Source organism: Acomys minous (assembly GCF_964271855.1).
Source record: "Acomys minous genome assembly, chromosome: 6".
Lineage (NCBI taxonomy): Eukaryota > Metazoa > Chordata > Mammalia > Rodentia > Muridae > Acomys > Acomys minous.
This window is the reverse complement of record NC_140487.1, coordinates 32452100-32472101: the sequence shown is the minus strand read 5'-3', so window position 1 is coordinate 32472101 and position 20002 is coordinate 32452100. Positions and strand designations below refer to the sequence as shown.

General features: G+C 36.0%; 1 protein-coding gene across 1 annotated transcript in view; it reads right to left on the bottom strand.

Annotated features, from left to right (window-relative positions):
• Positions 1-16805: 16805 nt before the first annotated feature.
• Positions 16806-20002, bottom strand: part of LOC311599106 (cadherin-related family member 4-like) — a gene marked incomplete at both ends in the record, with an annotated part of 77100 nt that continues 73903 nt past the window's right edge. Inside the window, 3 exons of the mRNA XM_084784753.1 lie at positions 16806-16965; positions 17810-17899; positions 19300-19430. Of these exons, the coding sequence (XP_084640879.1) occupies positions 16806-16965; positions 17810-17899; positions 19300-19430 (381 nt within the window). The remainder of the gene's footprint in view (positions 16966-17809; positions 17900-19299; positions 19431-20002) is intronic.

Genomic DNA, 20002 nt, shown 5'->3' with positions numbered 1-20002 from the left:
TATTGGTATTGTTCTTGTTCAGCTCATGTTTAGGTACTCATGTTGGTGAGGCTTTATGGGTATAACTACTGACATTCCTAGGAGACACAGTATGCTAGTAAACTCCCTAATCCTCTGGTTCTTACCATCTCTCAGACATCTCTTCTTCACTGATCACTGAGCCTTAGGCGCGGGTGTGTTTTGCAGATGTATCCATTGGGTCTGACATTACTATGCATTTTGATTAGTTGTGGTTTTCTGTAATGGTCTTTGTTGGAAAAGTTCTTGGTGAGGACTCCATGCATACACATGGATATAATGGCAAATATTTAGGATGTAATAAGTGATTATATGTGTTGAAACAGATAGGGTGAGTCCAGAAGGCTTTAATGTTACACAACTACAGTCTCTAAGGAATGCTGAGAGGAGTAAAAAATAGTCTATTATAGGGAAAAGCACACAGATTAGTGTCCAATTACCAATTGGTCAGCCTTGACATATATAGATATGTAACATACAGATTGAGCAGGTTGTACTTATGTACTTATGTGTGTGTGTGTGTATATATATATACAAGTGTGTGTATGGATATGTATACATACATGCTTGTTTATATACATATAAACTGATAAGTAGCATACTACAAGGGAAAATGTACATTCGGAACTTTTACATTAGAATGTCTATTGGTATTGTCCCCATCAGGTTCATATTTAGGTAGTCATGTTGGTGAGACTTTGGGAATATGTATGTATATGTGTGTGTGTGTGTGTGTGTGTGTGTGTGTGTGTATCACAACAATTCTTGATAAAACATAAAATGAACATTAAAGAGATAAAGTGTGTGTATGAGAGGCTTTGGATTAAAGAAAGGGAAAAATTGTTTAATTATAGTGTAGGTATAAAATACACACATATTTTAAATTTGTACATGAAGCATTGTCCACTGCCACTAGGTGGTAGACATGAGCTGGTGCTCTTATTGACCAATGCTCTTTGTTCAAATATTCCATTTCAAAAATCTCAAAATTATACTAATTTAAATGGTACACACATTTCTATAACTTAAAAATAAATATTTTAAATTGAGAAAATAAAAAGTGACAAAATAATTTAGTACTGTGATCTGATTCTCTCTATAATATTATTTCTTGTATATTCAGTGGCTTCACAACATGGAGCTTAATAAACCTATAGTAATAAATGAGAGGAAAAGATGCACTGTTTCTCCTACATTTATTTCCTCATGAGCTTACATTTCATAGTTGTGCCTTTGTTTTAAATATTAATGGAATTTAAACAGTTTATAAAAGATGGCAGAATAGGCTACAGTTACTTTTTAAATGAAATAAAATTACATAATAATAATATAGATTATTTCTATATTGACTTAAAATAAGGAGGATTTGTTTTACTCAAAAATAAAAATCTTCCATCCTCTCTTTTAATTTGGGCTCCTTTTATATGGCTTTCTTATCTGATTTCTCTGGATATCATTTCCAGCTCTACAATGGATAGAAGCAATACTATCAGTATGTGCTTGTTTTACTCCAAATCTTAGAAGAAAAACTTTGGATTTCAACCTTCAAATACTATGCTATCTACACTCTTTATTATATTGAGGCCAATTTCTTGTGCATTTACTCTGTAAAAAACAGTTTATTTCAAAATATAGATTATCTTCTTTTTCTGTATCTCTTCAGATGAACCTTCAGTTTTCATCCTCACTTTTGTTAGTGTGGTTCATCCTATGTTGAACATTCCTTGTAATCATGGTAAACTCCAATTAGTCATTTTTATATGCTACTGATGTGTGTGTGAGAATGACTGAGTGTGTGTGTGTATGTGTGTGTGTGTGTGTGTGTGAGAGAGAGAGAGAGAGAGAGAGAGAGAGAGAGAGAGAGAGAGAGAGAGAGAGAGAGACTTGTGTGTATATTTATATGCAGGTAGGTTTTGGGGACAGAAGGGGGAATTTGGTATCCTCTTTCATCATTTTCCCTCTATTCCTTTGAGATAAGGTCTCTCACTGAAATAAGGGCTCAAATTTACTAGGCTAAGCTGGGAACCAGTAAGCCTCAGCTTACATTCCTGCCTCTGTCTCTCTTAGAACAAGAAACACTGTGTACTGGGTACCAGGCTTATTATACAAGTGCAGGGCTGTGAATTCTACTTCTCATGAATATACATTAACTTCTCTTAATCATGGAAACATCAATCTAGGTCCTACTGAGAAATTCTGCATAAATGTATTCATGGATTGGCCTGGGGTTTGCACATCTCACCTTGTCTTTGTGTAGCTTCAGAATCAATGCAATGCTCCCGTCAAAGCTCTGAGGAGCATTATTTCCTCATCAGACTTTTGGAAGAGTTTGAAAATTATTGTTATTAATTCTTTAAACATTTGTAGAATTCAGCATAGGCCATTGATCCCCAGCTGTTCTTGTTCTTTGATAAGAAAAGCTTTTTCTCTTTTAATCCAGTCTTCTACTTATTGCTGAACAGGTTTTCTCTTTGGAATTAAATATCTTTGTTTTTCTTTCTAGGAACTTACCCATTACTATTATAATCTGTGATAATAGGTTCTTATGATATTTTTAATTTTTATCAGTTACAATATTTCCCTTTCATATTTGAGTTTACATGAGTTTTTCACCCCCAATTATCTTTATCAGACTAAAAATTTGACAATTTTGTTTATCTTTCTTTTCATTTTATTTTATTTTTTTTATTATGTATACAATATTCTGCCTGCATGTACACCTCCAGGCCAGATGAGGGCATCATATCACATTATAGGTGTTTGTGAACTACCATGTGGTTGCTGGGAATTGAACTTAAGGCCTCTAGAAGAGCAGTCAGTGCTCTTAACCTCAGAGCCATCTCTCCAGCCCTTGTTTATCAGTGTTATTTGTGTAGTGATTTCAAATGGTGTGATTGCTAATAACAAGTCCTAAAGAAAACAAACTCCACAATACTGTTATTAAAAGTATATCAGTTTAATGAAATTGCAGGATAAAAATTAGGACAAAAATCAGTGACATTTCTGAACATACACATCTACCAAATAAGAAAAAAATAAGGACACTAATAATAAAAGAAAGAGTGAATTTAAAATTTTTTCTTCATTTAACATATTTTCTTCCACTCTGATTATTATATCTTTTTTTTTTAACATTATTTCTCTGGGTAGGAATGTAACACAGTTATAGTAAAGAATAAAATCTATCTATGTGGAAACATGCCCCTTCTTAGACCTCTGTGTAAGCCAGTCTGGCTGATCAAGGACCCGGCTTAAGTACTCTCCCACAAGAAGGTGGAGCCATCCCTCGGAAGGCAAGTTCATCCTTGAGGTAATTGACTTTTTCTCCCTAGAATTACTGTCCCTCCTTTTGCACTGTTCTGGAAAGCCACCCTGAGGGTCAGCTATCTTTGACTGCCTTCCTGAGTTCTGACTCACAAAGGTATACCTACTCTTTATTTTCTCCCTGACCTCTTCTTTCAGAAGGTGACTAGAGCCTGTGTGTGATCTCCCTAGTCTCTAGGCGTCTTTACTGTTTCTCTGCATGTGACTGACTCCATGCTGACTTAACTCAAACAGCTAATTTTTCTTTTCTTTTCTCTACTCTCCTCCAGGTGGCTGCTAAAACATACAATTTATCTTCCCTAAGATGTTTCTTTTGAACACTAATGAAATTGCCTTTGAGTTTCTGTGTCCATTCTTAAATTCTTTTACATTTTTTGGGATTTATTTATTTTTATGTTATGTAGATGGGTGTTTTGCTGTGTATGTCTGGTGTCCAGAGAGGCCAGATGAGGAGGTTGGATCTCCTGGAACTGGAGTTAGAAAAGAATGTTAGCCACTGTGTAGGGGTTGAGAATTGAACCTGGGTTCTTTGGAAGATCAGCAAGTGTTCTTAATCACTGAGCTGCCTCTCTAGCTCCTTAAGTTCTTTTTCTTAATGAGACTAATGTACCACGGTTTCTTTATCAAATATTCTACTGGGGGGCACTTAGACTGTTTCCATGTTTTGGCTATTATGAGTAGGGCTGCTATGAACATGATGGAACATATGAGACTAATAACATGAGTGGATTCCACTTTTTCTGGAATTGTATGGCAACTCTGCTCAAACTCCCCAAAATTTGTACCAAAAGTATATGTGTTTATATCAAGAAATAGGACCAGACTTTTGGACACACATTTTTAACTCCAACACTTTGAAGTAAGATTCAGGTGGAACTTTCTAAGTTGAAAGCCACCCTGATCTACATAACTATTTCCAAGCCAGCCAGTGATATACAGTGAGATTCTGTCAATTACAACAACAACAATAATGCAAACACACACACACACACACACACACACACACACACACACACACATAATTTTAAAATTTCTATACAGCAATGAACAGAGTAAAAAGTCAATTTACAGATTGGGAATGGGGGGAGTAACTTGCTAATCCCTAAAACAATCAAGAAGTACCTAGAGTCCAGAATAAAAAACAATGAATAGCACAACTAAAACATAGGCTAATGACTTTCATAATATTTCCTCCAAAAGATAATGGAAATACATGAAGAGAGACAATCATGTGGGTAATAATCAACGAGTAATCTTCATGAATATTGACTTTCAGTGAACTTATTTTCTATGGGACAGTACAATTGAAAAGTCAATTATCTCAGGGGAGACTTTCTCTCTAATGAATACTAGCACACATGCATGAAGCAAGAAGGCATTCTCCTTTACACTGAGAGCCTGAGATGTGTACCAAGAGAAAGAGGAAAAACAAAAGGATGTAAGTCAGGGAAATACATTTCTAAGTGACGTGAGCTCTCATCTCTAGCCTCCAATAGTCAGAAAACAAAGCAAAACAACAGGCCCAAGACCAGAACGTAACTCCGTGGGGTGTAGACTCCAGTAAAACCTCAGTTCTTGGGGCTGGAGAGATTGTTCAGTGATTAAGAGCACTGACTGGTTAAGGCCTCTTCCAGAGGTCATGAGTTCAATTCCCAGCAACCACATAGTGGCTCACAACCATCTATAATGTGATCTGGTGCCCTCCTCTGGCCTGCAGGTGTACATGCAGGCAGAGCATTATATACATAATAGTAAATAAATAAATCTTTTTTAAAAAAAAAAAACCCTCAGTTCTCAGCTTTGGCAAATCTCTTCTACCAAGGTCAAGACCTTGATGGAAGGGAAATGAAACTTAAAATCAAATCATCTACAAGAAGAAACTCAGCTTTAAATCACTCTTTTCTGATTTTCTGAGCTCCTTGGCCCCATAGAAGTGGCTCATCTCACCTTGTAACTGAATACCCTTGAAACTTATTTTACAAGAAGGTCATGACTGACTTTAACTTTCCATCCTGACTACCAGATTTTTAACTAAGCTCAAGTCAACATATATTCTAAAGGGGTAAATTTGTTTGCTTTGGAAAAAGGACTGGATAATAACTAAGAGGACACATTGCATTAACTCCTAAGAATGCTGAACTTGAACTTGACAGATCAAGAGTTCTGTGACCTAAAACTGATGACAGAATTCATCTGCGTAATATTAGAAACTAATAACCTATCACAAATCACAGTAACCAGTGATTTACTAATAGATGCAGCTGGTGTTTGCTGCTTTGTGGGTTCCTTTATCTCTTTTAACCTTCTAGACCCTTTACTTCATCCCTTTAGACTTCCTAACACTAGACAGGAGAGAAAATCAGGATTAAGGGGAAGGGAGAAATAGTTATCATTAGACTACATTGTGCTACAATTGCAGTGGAGATAAGAGCATACTAATAAAAAAGAAAATATCTACTTAAAGGGTCAAGATTTAGAAACACCACCATGAGTAGCTTGGTTATAGTGACACTTGGAAGTATCTGTCCCAATTCAGGATGGAATGTATTGTTACACACAAAACATTTTTACTTATCCGGTGGGGTATTTCTACAACTAAGTAAATTGTGGATCTCTCAACCTAAAGTTTAAGTCAGTTACTCCAATAAGGAGTTATCGTTTTGGAGCCTTGTGTCGAGGTAAATGCTTTTAATCCCAGCACTCGGGAGGCAGAAGCAGCTGCATCGCTGTGAGTTCAAGGCCAGCTTGGTCTACAAAGCAAATCTAGGACAACCAAGGCTACACAGAGAAACCCTGTCTCAAAAAACTGGGAAAAAAAAAGAGGAAGAAATCATCCTTTCATGCTCAAGACTCAGAAACTGCAGTAATTTGTATAATTAATTTACTATAAAAGCATCTTAGTTCTTAATTGGAGAAGACATACTTCAATCATATCTTTTCTGTAGAGAATTTTGATCTAACAACATGTCTGATCTAGCAAGAGATCACATTCAAAGACCATCCACCAGAATGAAGACTTGTTCTGGATTACAGTATAATCAGGATAGCATACAGATATGCTCTTAATGTACGTCTTTAATCCCAAACAATGAAGATAAGGTTAGTTAATAGAAGGAAGCAGCCATGTTTGAAAGTGAAGTCTAATTGAAGAGTAGTCAAAGTGACTAATCAAATTGATTAAATGACTATGTGGCCACATCATGTTGTTTCTAAAAAAAAAACCAACTGAGGCAAAAACCGGGTGAAACAAACCACAATATAAGGTAAAACTAGAGTATCAATATATCCAAATCAGCCAGGCTAATGTTGGAGGCCCAAAGTTAGCTCAGTTTTATGATGATGCAAGCCTGTATACTATGCACTCATAGTCTGTCTTCAGTTACATGATATGTCCCCATTATTAGAAGAGAGAAAATCTTGTGTGTTTATCCACTGAACTTTTGTGGTATGTGGATGCCTGCAGACAATTGACCACTGCTGGCACAGCTGGTTAGAGACCCTCAACTACCATTTGGTATTTCTCTTTCTTGGTATCCATTTTACATTATTTTTCCTCTGGGATAGAAGCTCTATTGCATAGTTTTGAAAGTTCTATTTCCATTCAACCATTGTATCACTCACTGCCCTTGATATTTATCCCCAAAGCACCACAGAGTAAACAGATGAATGTGTGCTAAAGAATTGCAGTTCCTATACAGGGGGAGGTAATCCCCCTCAGGAACAATCATAGGGGAGGGGAATAAGGGGAAAATGGGAGGGAGGGAAGAATGGGAGGATACAAGGGATGGGATAACCATTGAGACGTAACAAGAATAAATTAATAAAGGAGAAAAAAAGAAAAAAAAAAGAATTGTAGTTCCCCATTTGCAAGCAAAGGAAGCTTCTCTGATGCTGGCTGAGCCAAACACTCAATTATTGGTATAGCAGAACAATAGTACTTGGTTTTCTCCTAGCCCATGGCCTATCTTGTCTAAGGTTCATGGACATCTGAGCAGTGTTCAGTATGGGTTCTTATTTGTGAAGAGAGAGAGAGAGAGAGAGAGAGAGAGAGAGAGAGAGAGAGAGACAGAGAATATAACGTTCAGAGAGTTGAAAAGTATGAAGAATGTGGATACGGAGAAACCATGATCAGAATGTAATATTTAATTTTTTATTTTTACATTTAAAAAGCTTTAATTTTTGCATTTGTTTATACCAAATCCAAGTAAATGAAGTAAGCTCTCTCTCTCTCTCTTTCAATTGCATCTGATAAAATACCACTAATTTTCAGAATACCAAATATTTTGAGGTTTGTTGGTATGCAAGGTTAAATAGGACCCATGGAAGAGTTCCAAAGTAAGAGTGGGAAAGATGGCTAAGAGTGATGAATGTTTGGTGATCTTGTAGAAGACCCAGATTTTCTTCCCAGCACCCAAATGAGGTGTCTCACAACTGCCTGTAACTCCTATTCCAGGGGATATAACATTTTCTTTAGTCCTTTGAAAAGACTTAAACACACAAGGTGGACATACAGACAAGTGGAAACACCCATACACACACATAAAAGCAAATTAGTCAGAAAAACTCATTGTTTCTAGGATATGAAATTGTCATACACAATGAACATTATCTTTAACAAATAAAGTTCTTTCATAACCTAATGAATAATTTAATCTTCTAGCATGTATTGTATGTTGAGTTAATTTATATAATCACCACAAATCTTAAATACAACTACTTATTGAGATATCAGCACAATCTCATCTTAATTTAGATCTGTTTACTTTTGATTCGTGATTGGTATGTCACAGTTGATCCTTAACTGTCCACATGCCCATCTTTATGGCATATAAATCTATGGACAAATGCAGCAGTAGAATTCAGGCACATCAAAATTTTGACATGTCACACAAGATTACAAGGCTATGTTGCAGAACTTTGAATCTCTTTTATTGTTAAAAATGTGTTTTCAAAGACCTTTTCAAATAAAGCAAGTGACATCAAGATATAGTAACCTTACTTCTGGTTAAAGTCAAAATGTTTTCCTTTAAAATATTGTTCTTTTCTTAATAGTTCAACATCTTCACACCCCCTGTCTGGCTGTTAAATAGATATTGTGTTTTTGTCATTGAGAAAAGAAAAAATACTGGATTAAAATCTTTAAAATTTCAATACTAGTACTAAAATGTCATTTAATTAATAAAGATAATACCAATGCAACTATTGTACACTGTTAAGGTAATTATTATTGCTTCTGTTGCCACATATGTTTCCAAACTTGCTGATTTTAGTGAAAACAATTATGTACTCCATGATAACCAAAAATCTCAAGTGTATGTTCATTAGATTATGTATAATGTATGAGAAAAGAATAGAGATCAGAGATTTAGGTTAAGTTTAATTGCTTTATGAACTTACAATAAGCATATATTGGTTTCTCCTTATTGCATCCTGCCAATGAAATCTCTCCACTTTCTTAGGAAGCTGCATGGAGCCACTTGTGCTCTTGAAGGTATCATCTCCATTGTCACTAACATCTGCTGACTTGACTTTCCTAGGCCCTAGGGAACATTCTCATTGAGAGATTAGTAATGAGAATTGTGACAATGTGATATTCTGAAAACCTCTCTTCCGTTCTAAGAGACTAGAACTTTTCCTGGAGCTAGTTGCCAGAATTAAAATACAACTTTAGGTCACTTGAGACTTAAGACTGCCAGGTTAATGCATACTCAAACTGTCTGTTTGAGATGCCTTTTAGAGAACATTGTAGCAACCAACTTTACTTGGTTTGGACATGCATGTAATCAACTTCACAACCTGAGCTAATTTAGAGCTGCAATCTTAAATCATATAATCTGGTGTGATACAGAAATTTAAAACAACTTCCCTAAAACAATTATAAAATGGTTGAAAGCAACCATTTATGGGCTGTTGGTTGATAGATGTATTTATTATCTGGGTCAGTTGGGATTGGGTTTTATATTTGTTAGCTAGGAATACAGGTTTTTTACTTTCCTCTGTATCATCTCTTTCAAGTGGCACAGGTGAAACAGGACTTATCTCCTAGGGTAGCTATAAACCTTAAATGAATGTATGTGTGTATGCCTTTTATAAAAAAAAAATTGCTGAAACATTTAGGGATTTTTTTCATTCCTCATAGAAGAGAAATTCTCTCTTTGTGTATGGGATATAGTATAGGAGATGCAGTCCTGGAATCAAAGATATTTATGTAGTTATTGAATAATCACTATATGAACTGAGACTGAGGTGACTCAGTTAGCATAAGGAATATTCTTTGGGATTCATTATTAGGCTTTTCTTTCATTCCTTTTCTTGAAATAAGAGCTTGTGATACATTTTGGTAGCAAAATCAGCTGTCTAATATTACTTTGCTTCATATCATTGTATTTTCAAGATAAATATCCTAATCATATAAAAAATCATGAAAAAATGAAAGGAAGACAATAGTGCATAAATATTTATGAGTAAGTTGTTTTGTAATTATGGAAAAGACACCATGTACTTGACTCCAACTGGCTGAGAAAACTCAAGAATGGATATAAAAGAAACAAACTCAATGTAAACATTTGGTCAGGTTTTAATGTGTAACCACATGCATGTATGTGCAAACACACATAAAATAAATCACTGATATTTAATGGGACAGTAACACTTCATAGGGAATGTATGGTGAAGAAGACATTGTTGTAGCTCTTTTACCAAGTTGCATGGAGTGATAGGGAAGAGCTTTGGAAGGAAAAATCTTTGATGAAAAAAATGGAAATGTCATGGAATTTGGATTCTATGCAACAGAAACATATAGAAAGAAAGTTAATTTGAGAAATTGACAAATTTATATTTTTCAGTCCATAAGGAAATTAGCTAAACTAATACTATATTTCAAATATAAAGCATATCAAACCATTCCTTAAGTACAAAAATGAGTAAAAATGCATGAGATAAGTAATTTGATGCAGATAATCACCATTTTCTCCATCTTGAGGTCTATTACACTGGATCTCTAGAAAAGTGGCTCCAAAGCTGAACACACATGACAGGTCAGCAGCTATAGGAAGTTTGTTAGGAACTTTTTTTCTCTCACAATTTTAATGTTCGTATCTTGTCTAATCTTTTGATGTTCAAGTTAAAATATCATAATAGTTCACACATAAACATTCATGTGTAATGCAAAGAGGCACTAGATTTCTTCCTGGAAATGTATATATTTCATGATAAAATGGGAAATGTGTAGAACATAACAAGAGAGCAAACAAAATATCACGCTTGTGTGTTATTCAGTGAGGTGTATTCATGTCACATGCTTCATGGCTTGGTCCTGAAAACCTGACTAAGGTGATACAGGAATGAAGAAATGACAGGCCCACAGGCATGCATACAGAGAAACTGGGCTGTTTTCAGACAGATGGGCCATCTGACTCTTGAAGGAGCAACACCAACCATGTAACAAACTGATAGTGTAGCATGTTTCTTATGTACAGCCCAGAGAAGAAGAGTTAGCTAGTCTCCATGGGGCACAGGCTCACGTTTCAGTCACCAGGGAGGAAGAAGCTGTGCTTCTAGTGTTTGTAACAGTGGTCAATCATTGGTAAACCTTTGTATTTTGAGCAGAGCACACCGTTGACAAGTCCTGATACTGGGCCCTGGAAAGGCTTTACAATTTCCCATGCTGTAAAGACTTCAGGCCCTTGTCAAAAGTACAGATGCACTCAGGATTTCATCTGTTCCTTATGCATTTACTCAGGCCTTATTTCTCTCATAGCATACTTATATAATCATAATGAGATATTTGTATGTTAATTTATTAACTTGTACGATAAAATCATGGTTGCCGCTAGAGACAGAGTATAACGCTTATGTGCACATTTGAATTTTGAGGCATAAACTAGTGGTTCCTGTATTCTATCCCTAGTCGTCCTTGTTTTTGGTACAGATGTCAGTAAGTCCTAACAATGACAGTAACAGAGTATAGAAAAAGGAACAGGCTAGTGGTATATGGAAAGGAAAAAATGAAATTATAACTCCAAAATATTGCCAAGCTTCAATTTGTCTTCTTATACTTTTCACATCTGAATCTACGATATATATTGTTTACCTCATTTACAATTTCAGTAAAATATCCCCATAGCCTATCTTTATATATCCAAGACAGAGACAGAGACAGAGACAGATAATGTCCAGATACAGAGCTTTATAGTATAGTTGCACAAAGCTAAGTTATCACATGAAGTCTTCTATGTTGTGCTACTGTCCTCTTTCCTCAGTTCTGCTAAAAACAAAACAAAACAAACCTCTAGAAAAAAAACAGATCATGCCTGATTGCACACATTATGGTTATTAATGATATTTGTCTTCTTAATGATTACTTGCAATATCTTGAATACAAAATCCCCCTTTAGTCAAACACAGCTAGAATGGCTGGTGTTTACTTAGCTGGAGGCATATAATTTAACTGGCATATCATACTGCCTTCTAAGGATAGCAGAGATCAGCATTATTCTATATGTTGTTAGTTTCTTAGCACAATAGATATTGACATTCAACTGAGTTTATGCAGAGGATATGAATTCTATCCTCTTTTCAAACAATGGTTAGCTAGTTGAGAAAGAGTTAAATGTGTTGAAGTCACCTAAAATTTAAAAATCAACATAACCAGCATATATATATAAAGATGTCCTTTACAAAAGAACAAAGACCTGGCACATTGTGCCAGAGTTACAAACTATAAATAGGAATACAGTATCAGAAACAATAAAATATATTTGGAGTTTACATTTAAGGAGAGTAAAAACATGTTCATTTTGGTCAGCTAATGACTGCAAGTCTTGGCAATTTGATATCCCCACATACACAAACAATTATTTTCTGTGGTAAAATTGGAATGTAATTATTTCTGTCTTTATAAAGTCATGAGGAATACATTTTATTCATATTGGCCTGGACTTGAACAGATTTCTGCAATGTCATTCATAAATAGTTTGTGTCATTATACAACCGCAATGAATACAGTACTTCAGTTTCTGAGAAATACAGAAAACAAAGAGTAAGGCAAAATAGGAAGCAATTGCCTGGCCTCAGAAAACAAACTATTACTTAAAGCTGCTTAGGAAACAGTTGAGATTAATGGGATTTATTAGAAGTACTTGAAACTAGTTAAATGAAGAATAAGGTCTATGAGTTTTTGTAATATACATTTCAAAAATATTAACCCCAAAGTTTGTGAATCAATCATTTGATCAGAAAAAGAAACAATAGTTATTCTAAGAGTACAATAATGTATAATGCATATGTATCTTTAAGCATATGTATTTTTAATGTGATAAAACCTTTACAGTGTAATATAAATTATATCACAATGTGTCTCTTCAGTGTTATGCAAGCTTTCCATGTGTTAGAAGCAGGAGAGTTGACATGATATACTTCTTACCAGAATCAATTGCACGTCCATCTTAAACTACTGATGGCTGGAAAAAAACAAATTTACATTTATTATTTTATTACAAGTTTTTATCCCTATATGCAGATGCTGGCAATATTAATTATCTTATAAATATTAATAAGAATAATGTTTTACAATTATGTCCTATTATCCTAGAGTCCTTTATACACAAGAAATCTGACAACGGAGTAATCATCTTGTTTGATACCAACAGGGAACATTTAGTGTGACTTTCCTATTGGATTTATAGCAATAGGTTTAGTGAAATCACAATTCTCTCCTAAATTGTACATCATAGGGACCTGGGAAGGGGATATATGAATATTGGTTTTCTGAGGACCCTCTTTTGAATTGACTGTAGATTTGGAGGTTAGCAGCTATATACAGCTAGTCAATTTTCCTAAGAAAAACTGAAGTGGTTCCTAAAAGGTGAATGGCATCACTAAAAATACCTTTAAAACAGAATAGTGAGGATCTGAGAAAATCAAAATAACAGTGACTCCCTACCTCAGGCCATGCAAATTAGCAGAAACAGAACAGACAAATATTTTTGATGAAACTATCAGAGAGGGTTACTTTGTACATAACAAACACAGAGACATCATGGTACTTGGCAGATTCAATAGAAGAGGATTTCTGAGTGGGTTTTTAAGGGACCAAGAAAGCAGTTAAAATATTTATTTATTTAAAATCGTGCATTTACGTGCATGTGCATGCATACACACGTATGTGCATGCATGTAGGTGTATGTATTTTTATGTGGGGTTTTCATAAAGACCAGAGGCACCTGATTCCCTAGGGCTGGAGTTACAGGCAGTTGTAAGCTAATGGTTTTAAGCATTGGGAGCCAACATTGGGAGCAGCATATGCTGCGAACTACTGAGGCTTCTCTCAAGCATGTCTGACAGAATTTGAAATTTAATCTCATCTTTTTGTTTGTGAAGTGTGCAGAGATATCACAGTTCAAACTGAAAAGACAGAAATGTATTAGAAATTAGGGGGAAATGGAAGAGCTGTCAAGTATCCTCATCCAAAGTGGGAAAGCTAATTGATTATAAATCTGTAGTCAGGCTGGTTATGTAGAGCTGCCATTTGAAAACATTGTCATAGTGAGTCCAAAAGACAGAATTATGTTATTTTCCTAGGAAACACAGTGTGGCTTAATGTCATACAATAGTGATATGTGGATTTAATTGGGATTGGATAGTTCCCCTAAATGACTTTAATGGAGATAGTAGGAGGAAGAAGTGAAATGTTTGTGAGTGGAGCCTCATCTTTGGATTACCAAGACAGATAGAAGCAAGGTGCAGCATTAGATGAATAATGGGGAAAGAAAATACACAGGGCTCTGGAGATAGCATTGTGGGTAAGGGCCTGCTGCACAAGCACGAGGATCCTGTCAAATTCTGGACCTGGTCAACCAAGTCTATCATCCTAACCATGGGCAGGGAACAATAGATCAACAGAACCACAGAGTTTACTAGCCAGCCAGTCTAGCCAATCAGTGAGTGTTGGTCTACAAAAAACATGAAAAGTGATTTAGAAAGATATCTAACATTGATCTCTGTCTTTCATATACCCACAAGTATATATTCACATACACACACAGATATGCAGACACACACACACGCACATACACACACACACAAACACACTGAGAGAGAGAGAGAGAGAGAGAGAGAGAGAGAGAGAGAGAGAGAGAGAGAGAGAGAGAGAGAAAATGCACTGTACACGGCAATGAAAAAAATAGAAGCATGGCAATCATCATAAATGTGTTTAGGTAAATTGATAAATATTGAATATTTTGAACCAAATTGAAAAATAACCAAAAGGAGTATGTTTGTAATCTAGAGTTTTGAAAGTGTTAAAATTTTCATGACATTAAAGTCTTGAGGGTTGCCACGGGAAAGTATGTCTAGAATGAGTGGAATGGGAGAGCAGGAATGAAGGAATTAAAGAACTGACTGGTGATGATATATGTTGGCCATGTTGGAGAGAGTTCAAAATTCCATGGTAGATACCGGAAGACATACTGGAAAAGAGTCCTTAGGAATTAGTTCAGTGGTAAGATTAATATGCATAGTGTTTGTAAAACATATGATGGTACCAGTATCAAATTGTAGTAATTCGGAATATGAAAGCAATGTACACAGAGAGATGAAAAGGGATTTAAAAGTAAGTTTCTTATTGCCGCCACAATCTTTGAGATGATGGGACTTGTGTTCAAACATAACTTCAATGATGACATTCTTCGCGTGAAATGAACAAAAAATTGTATCAACGAGGAACATAAAAGATATCATGTTGTGGAAAATGCATGCATACGCATTCATACTGCATGATAGGGCAAGGATGAAGTATGTGCAGGCTTCTGTGGATGCATTTAACTTAGATTAGTAAGGAAAATAAGAGAAGGTGGCACCAAGGCACTGTGACCAGGCAAGCAGAGTCCTAGAGCGTGAGGAAGGCAAAAGAAAGATGAATACTGGTCCAAATGAAAGGAAAGGTTGTGAAATGTCATGGAGTTTGTAAATCATGCTCAGTGCCAAGATAAACATGTATGATCTTTCTACATTTCCCATGATAAAACAATGCAACTTCTTCACATGCCATCCCACATTCATTCTTCTGTTCTTTCTCTGGTTGTTCTACCGCCCAGGGACATTGTAGGACTCTGAAATCTTGTGGCACTTACATACATGAGATGCACATTTTAAGAATCTATCAATTACTATCATTATTTCTTACAATGCTTTATTTGTATTTCTCCAAGATGAAATATGGGTATATGAATAGTGAAACTCATGTTAATATCTCCTTAAATACTTTCAAGTACTCTGCAAAACAATCTTTATAGTTGGGTATTGAATAAATAACTTTTGGGCTAATAGTATTGGTTAACATTATATAAGCTCTAGTTGCCACGGTGTTGACTCAAAACTATTTTACTTGTCAAAGATGCCAAGTCACGTGTAGTTTTAGAAAAACAATCTGTTTCTGTTGTTCAAAAGCATCATGGTTTGAAGTCATTGTTTTATTTGCAATCCTCCAAAGTTTGGGGGATCATTGCAGAAGAAGGGTGGAAAGTTTGTAAGAGCCAGAGGATGACAAGAACAAGATGGTTTTTATGGGAGCACAGCTTCACATATAAAAATCACAGCAATTGAGAAAAGCACTCACAAGACCTGCATAAAATGAAGCCAGACAAAATTCCAGCATGGCAAGGGAAGGTGGTCATACAGTCCCACCTCTAGCTGAGGAGCCATTGGCAATCAACAGTTGTTGGAAGAGAAAAAAAATATCTGTTCTTCTGAAAATGCTCATATTTCAGATATGTTCTGTCATAGGTATGAAAGTTCACTGAGTGCTGGCAACAAACAAAACAAAATTCATTAGGAAGAAAGTTAGTGTTCCTTAAAGATGCAGCTCTTGTGGCAGATAATCAGGCTTTGGTAGATGACCCTTCACCCATACACATACTGGCAGCATTATGTGGAATCAGTAAGGGGGGGAAATCGCCTTATCACCTTAGACTGAGAGAAAATAGTCAGGCTCAGGAATAAAGTAACTATAGGAGGATTTATAGCAGAGGACATGGAAAGGATGGACTTGACAAAACCACATTGCATGTGTGTATAAAATTATCTTTTTTTCTTTCTTTCTTTTTGTTTTTTGTTTTTGTTTTGTTGTTGTTGTTTGAGACATGGTTTCTCTGTATAAACTTGGCTGTCTTGAACTCACTTTGTAGACCATGCTGGCCTCAAACTCACAGAGATCTGCCTGTCTCTTTTGAGTGCTGGGATTACAGGTGTGTGCCACCACACCCTATTGTGTATAAAATTCTTAAACAGTAACAAATACATTAAAAAACAACATATACTCAATGAATACACCAATTGAAACCGTCTCTTGAGACAGTTTGACACAAGGCAAGTTTCCACTGAGTAACTGAGTTGATAAAGATAAACAAACATCAAAATTACCCTTAGCAACAGCCCCATCAAATTTCCATGTAGTTTTATGACACCTAAAGACTGAACAAAGGATACTTGAAAGCTATGTCTGCAATATCTGCTACCAATTTGACCTCTACAAATATAACAGCCCTGTCTCTTGCCTCCTTAGTGATCTGAGCATCAAATCCTGAAAATGTCATGGGACCTCTACCTGCTTCAAGTTTGCTTCCACTTTGAATTAAATTGAATAAACTCTCATTTACATTTATGAGGTACGATTAACTATCACGTATTCTCACATGCTTTTTGTTGTCTAGATTCTGTGAAATGGCAAAAAGATAGGCATTCTGGACTCTACAGTTTGTTTTCTTCTCTTTGTCCTTACTTTATCATTTCCAGGCAGCAAGTTTGGTCTTGTGCTTTGTTTGGTGCCAACACTCAGTGAACTTTCATACCTATTATAGAACATATTTGACATATTAATTTTAATCTTTAATACAAAAAATATATTTCAGTGCTAATATAAGCAAATGATAAATGATATAAGTTAACTTTTATAAATCAATATGTCTACCTTTCCTACACAATGCCATAGTTAGGACAGTGCTCAAAGTAGCTTGAATAACCTTGAACTTGTTATAACATATAGCTAGTTAATTTTAAAGTTCAGATTAATAGTGTATATTACTAGTGTTTAATATTAAATCTTCTAGAAATAAGTAATGTGTTTTGATGCAATGCTAAGTAAAATTTCTGCAGAGTATTCTATTGGTTCTTGTTCTTCTGTATGTCTCTCCTCATTAAAGAAACAGCTTGAGTTTAACAGTGCCTTAATGTTATAGATTACAATTCTAACTTCAAGTCTGACTTTGCTCTCTGTTATGATCTCAGGCCTAGAAATGTATTGTGTGGTCAATAAACATTGATGAATAAGGCTACTTTTAAAATTGATGTAGAATTTAAAGGTAAGGTTTAACCTTTCGAACACTGACATTACAAATATCTAAATTTTCAATACACTGAATCACTTGTAGAGTCTCAGACTTCTCTCTTGAAAGCATCACATCTTCTTTACCTGGGTGCCTGTACAGCATCCTTTTCCATGAGACTTGCTTGACTCTGTTGCCTGTGACAGGGAGGAAATAGTCTTGAGCAGGCAGGAACCCTGGAAGGAATCAAATACAGGAGTGTGTTTGCAAAGGAAACAGTGACCACTATTCTTCCCTATTGCCTACTTCTTTCCTTCCTAATTCCAAGTGCTCTTGGTTTTAGACACATCCAGTCCACTTAGTGTCAGTTGTTTGTATAAGAATGAAGGAAAATCTGCTGAAACCTGTGTAGCCTTTCAAAGGCTGCATCCCTGAAGGCATAGACACCCTGCTCCAACCCCAGCAGCAGTCAATGCCAATATCTCCACAGCTAGGAGTAAGAAATCATGATCCCCCTTGCCCCTTGGCCCTGCTGGAATTTTGGCAGACTTGGTCTTGTGCAGATCTTGTGCATGCAACCTCTAATGCTGTGAGCCCATGTGGTCATGCCATGCCCAGCAAACGGCTCTGACAATCCTTTCAGCTGTCTTCTTTTTGTTTTCTTAAACTTTCTTGCTAGCTTTTCCTTTGCCTTTGGATCATGCCATTTTACCTTTCAGAATCTGAAGTCCATCTTTCAAGATAAGAGCCAAGGTTAGAAGGATAATAGCTTCATTTGAGCCCACTTCCATTGTTATGCATATAAAAAGGAGAATGAATCACCCTTGATATAAATAAAGTATTTTCCACATCTTTCTTTTATTTTTGCTCCCATTTACTCTTCCAAAGCCTATTGCAGTGGCACTTTCTCAATAAAACTTTCTCTTGCCAGTGTCTCTGGACAAGAAAGAGTTCTTTTTGTTTTGTTTTGTTTTTGTTTTTGTTTTTTGAGACAGGGTCTCTCTGTGTTAGCCTTGGCTGTCCTGGACTCGCTTTGTAGACCAGGCTGGCCTCGAACTCACAGCGATCCACCTGCCTCTGCCTCCCGAGTGCTGGGATTAAAGACATGCACCACCAAGGCATAGAAAGATGCTGGCATTTCAGTCAGCCCCTTATCACCCTGCTCTGTGATATAATTCCTTTTCTGCTGAAGGATGTGTTCCTGAAGAACACACTGTCCATTACCATGCCTGTGCTCAGGTCCTCACCTGTCACAATAGCCCAACTATGAAGATAATTACCAGATTGTTCCAGCCCTCCTCTAATTACTCTTGAGGCTCTTTGGTCTCTTACTTTGTGACTTCTGCCTCCCTTTTAATAAGCAAATATAATCATGGATCTTGACCTTGATTACACATATGGATAGTTTAAAATATTATTTGTGGTCATTTAAAAAAAAAAAACCCAGTGTCTTCCAATCAACCATACCAGCATTGACTCAAAGTCCCCGTGTAAAACAGTAATCATGATAAAGCATGAAAAATAACAGAAAGATTTTCTCAAAGTCCTTGTTTCCACTGTTGTCCTCATTTTGAAGGTTCCTCTGATTGAGTTCCTTATTAACAAGTTCAAAAGGAAGGAGCAACTAAAATCTTACTCTCTGAAGAGACACCATGCAACTGCGTAGAGACATGTCACACAGAGAGCTCCTGTTAGAGTGAGGACTGCTGGGAACCAGCTGTCAGGCATCCAGTAGTATGAGATCTTCCTTAAGACAGAGGTAGTAATCTGAGAAAAAATGTAATAAATACTTCTTAAGCATTAACAGAGCAATCGACAAAAAAAAATATGAAATACAGTATATACTGAGAGAATTTCTTCATATTTATTTTCTTTGTGACTGTTCCTGATAGAAAATAAACTATTACTGAGCAAGGACTATTTCTGATGTATCTTTGTGGATTCTGTGAAGATCTTGCTGGACACAAATTAATTAATACTGGCAAAATGGCATAAAGGGTGAGCCAGCAAATTCTTTAAAGGACAAAGTATTATTCGAAAATGAATCACAGCATTACTGGACTTTTCTGTTTCCTACCAAGAAACACAACATTCCCTCTTCCCCCTGCATATAAATTTCGATTACTATCCCAACTGTGCCCGTTAAGAAACTACTAAGCAAATAAGGTTTTCAGCAGATTGTGACCAAAGTCCTTGCCTGAGGACCAGTGGCATCCAGCAGATGGCAGCATAAGATAGGATAAGTTTGTAAATGCATGCATCTGGTGTGACATTTAAGGTAATGTACTCTATAAAGCTAGTTTCACAGAAATGGCATGGGAGTGGGAAGCACGGAAAAT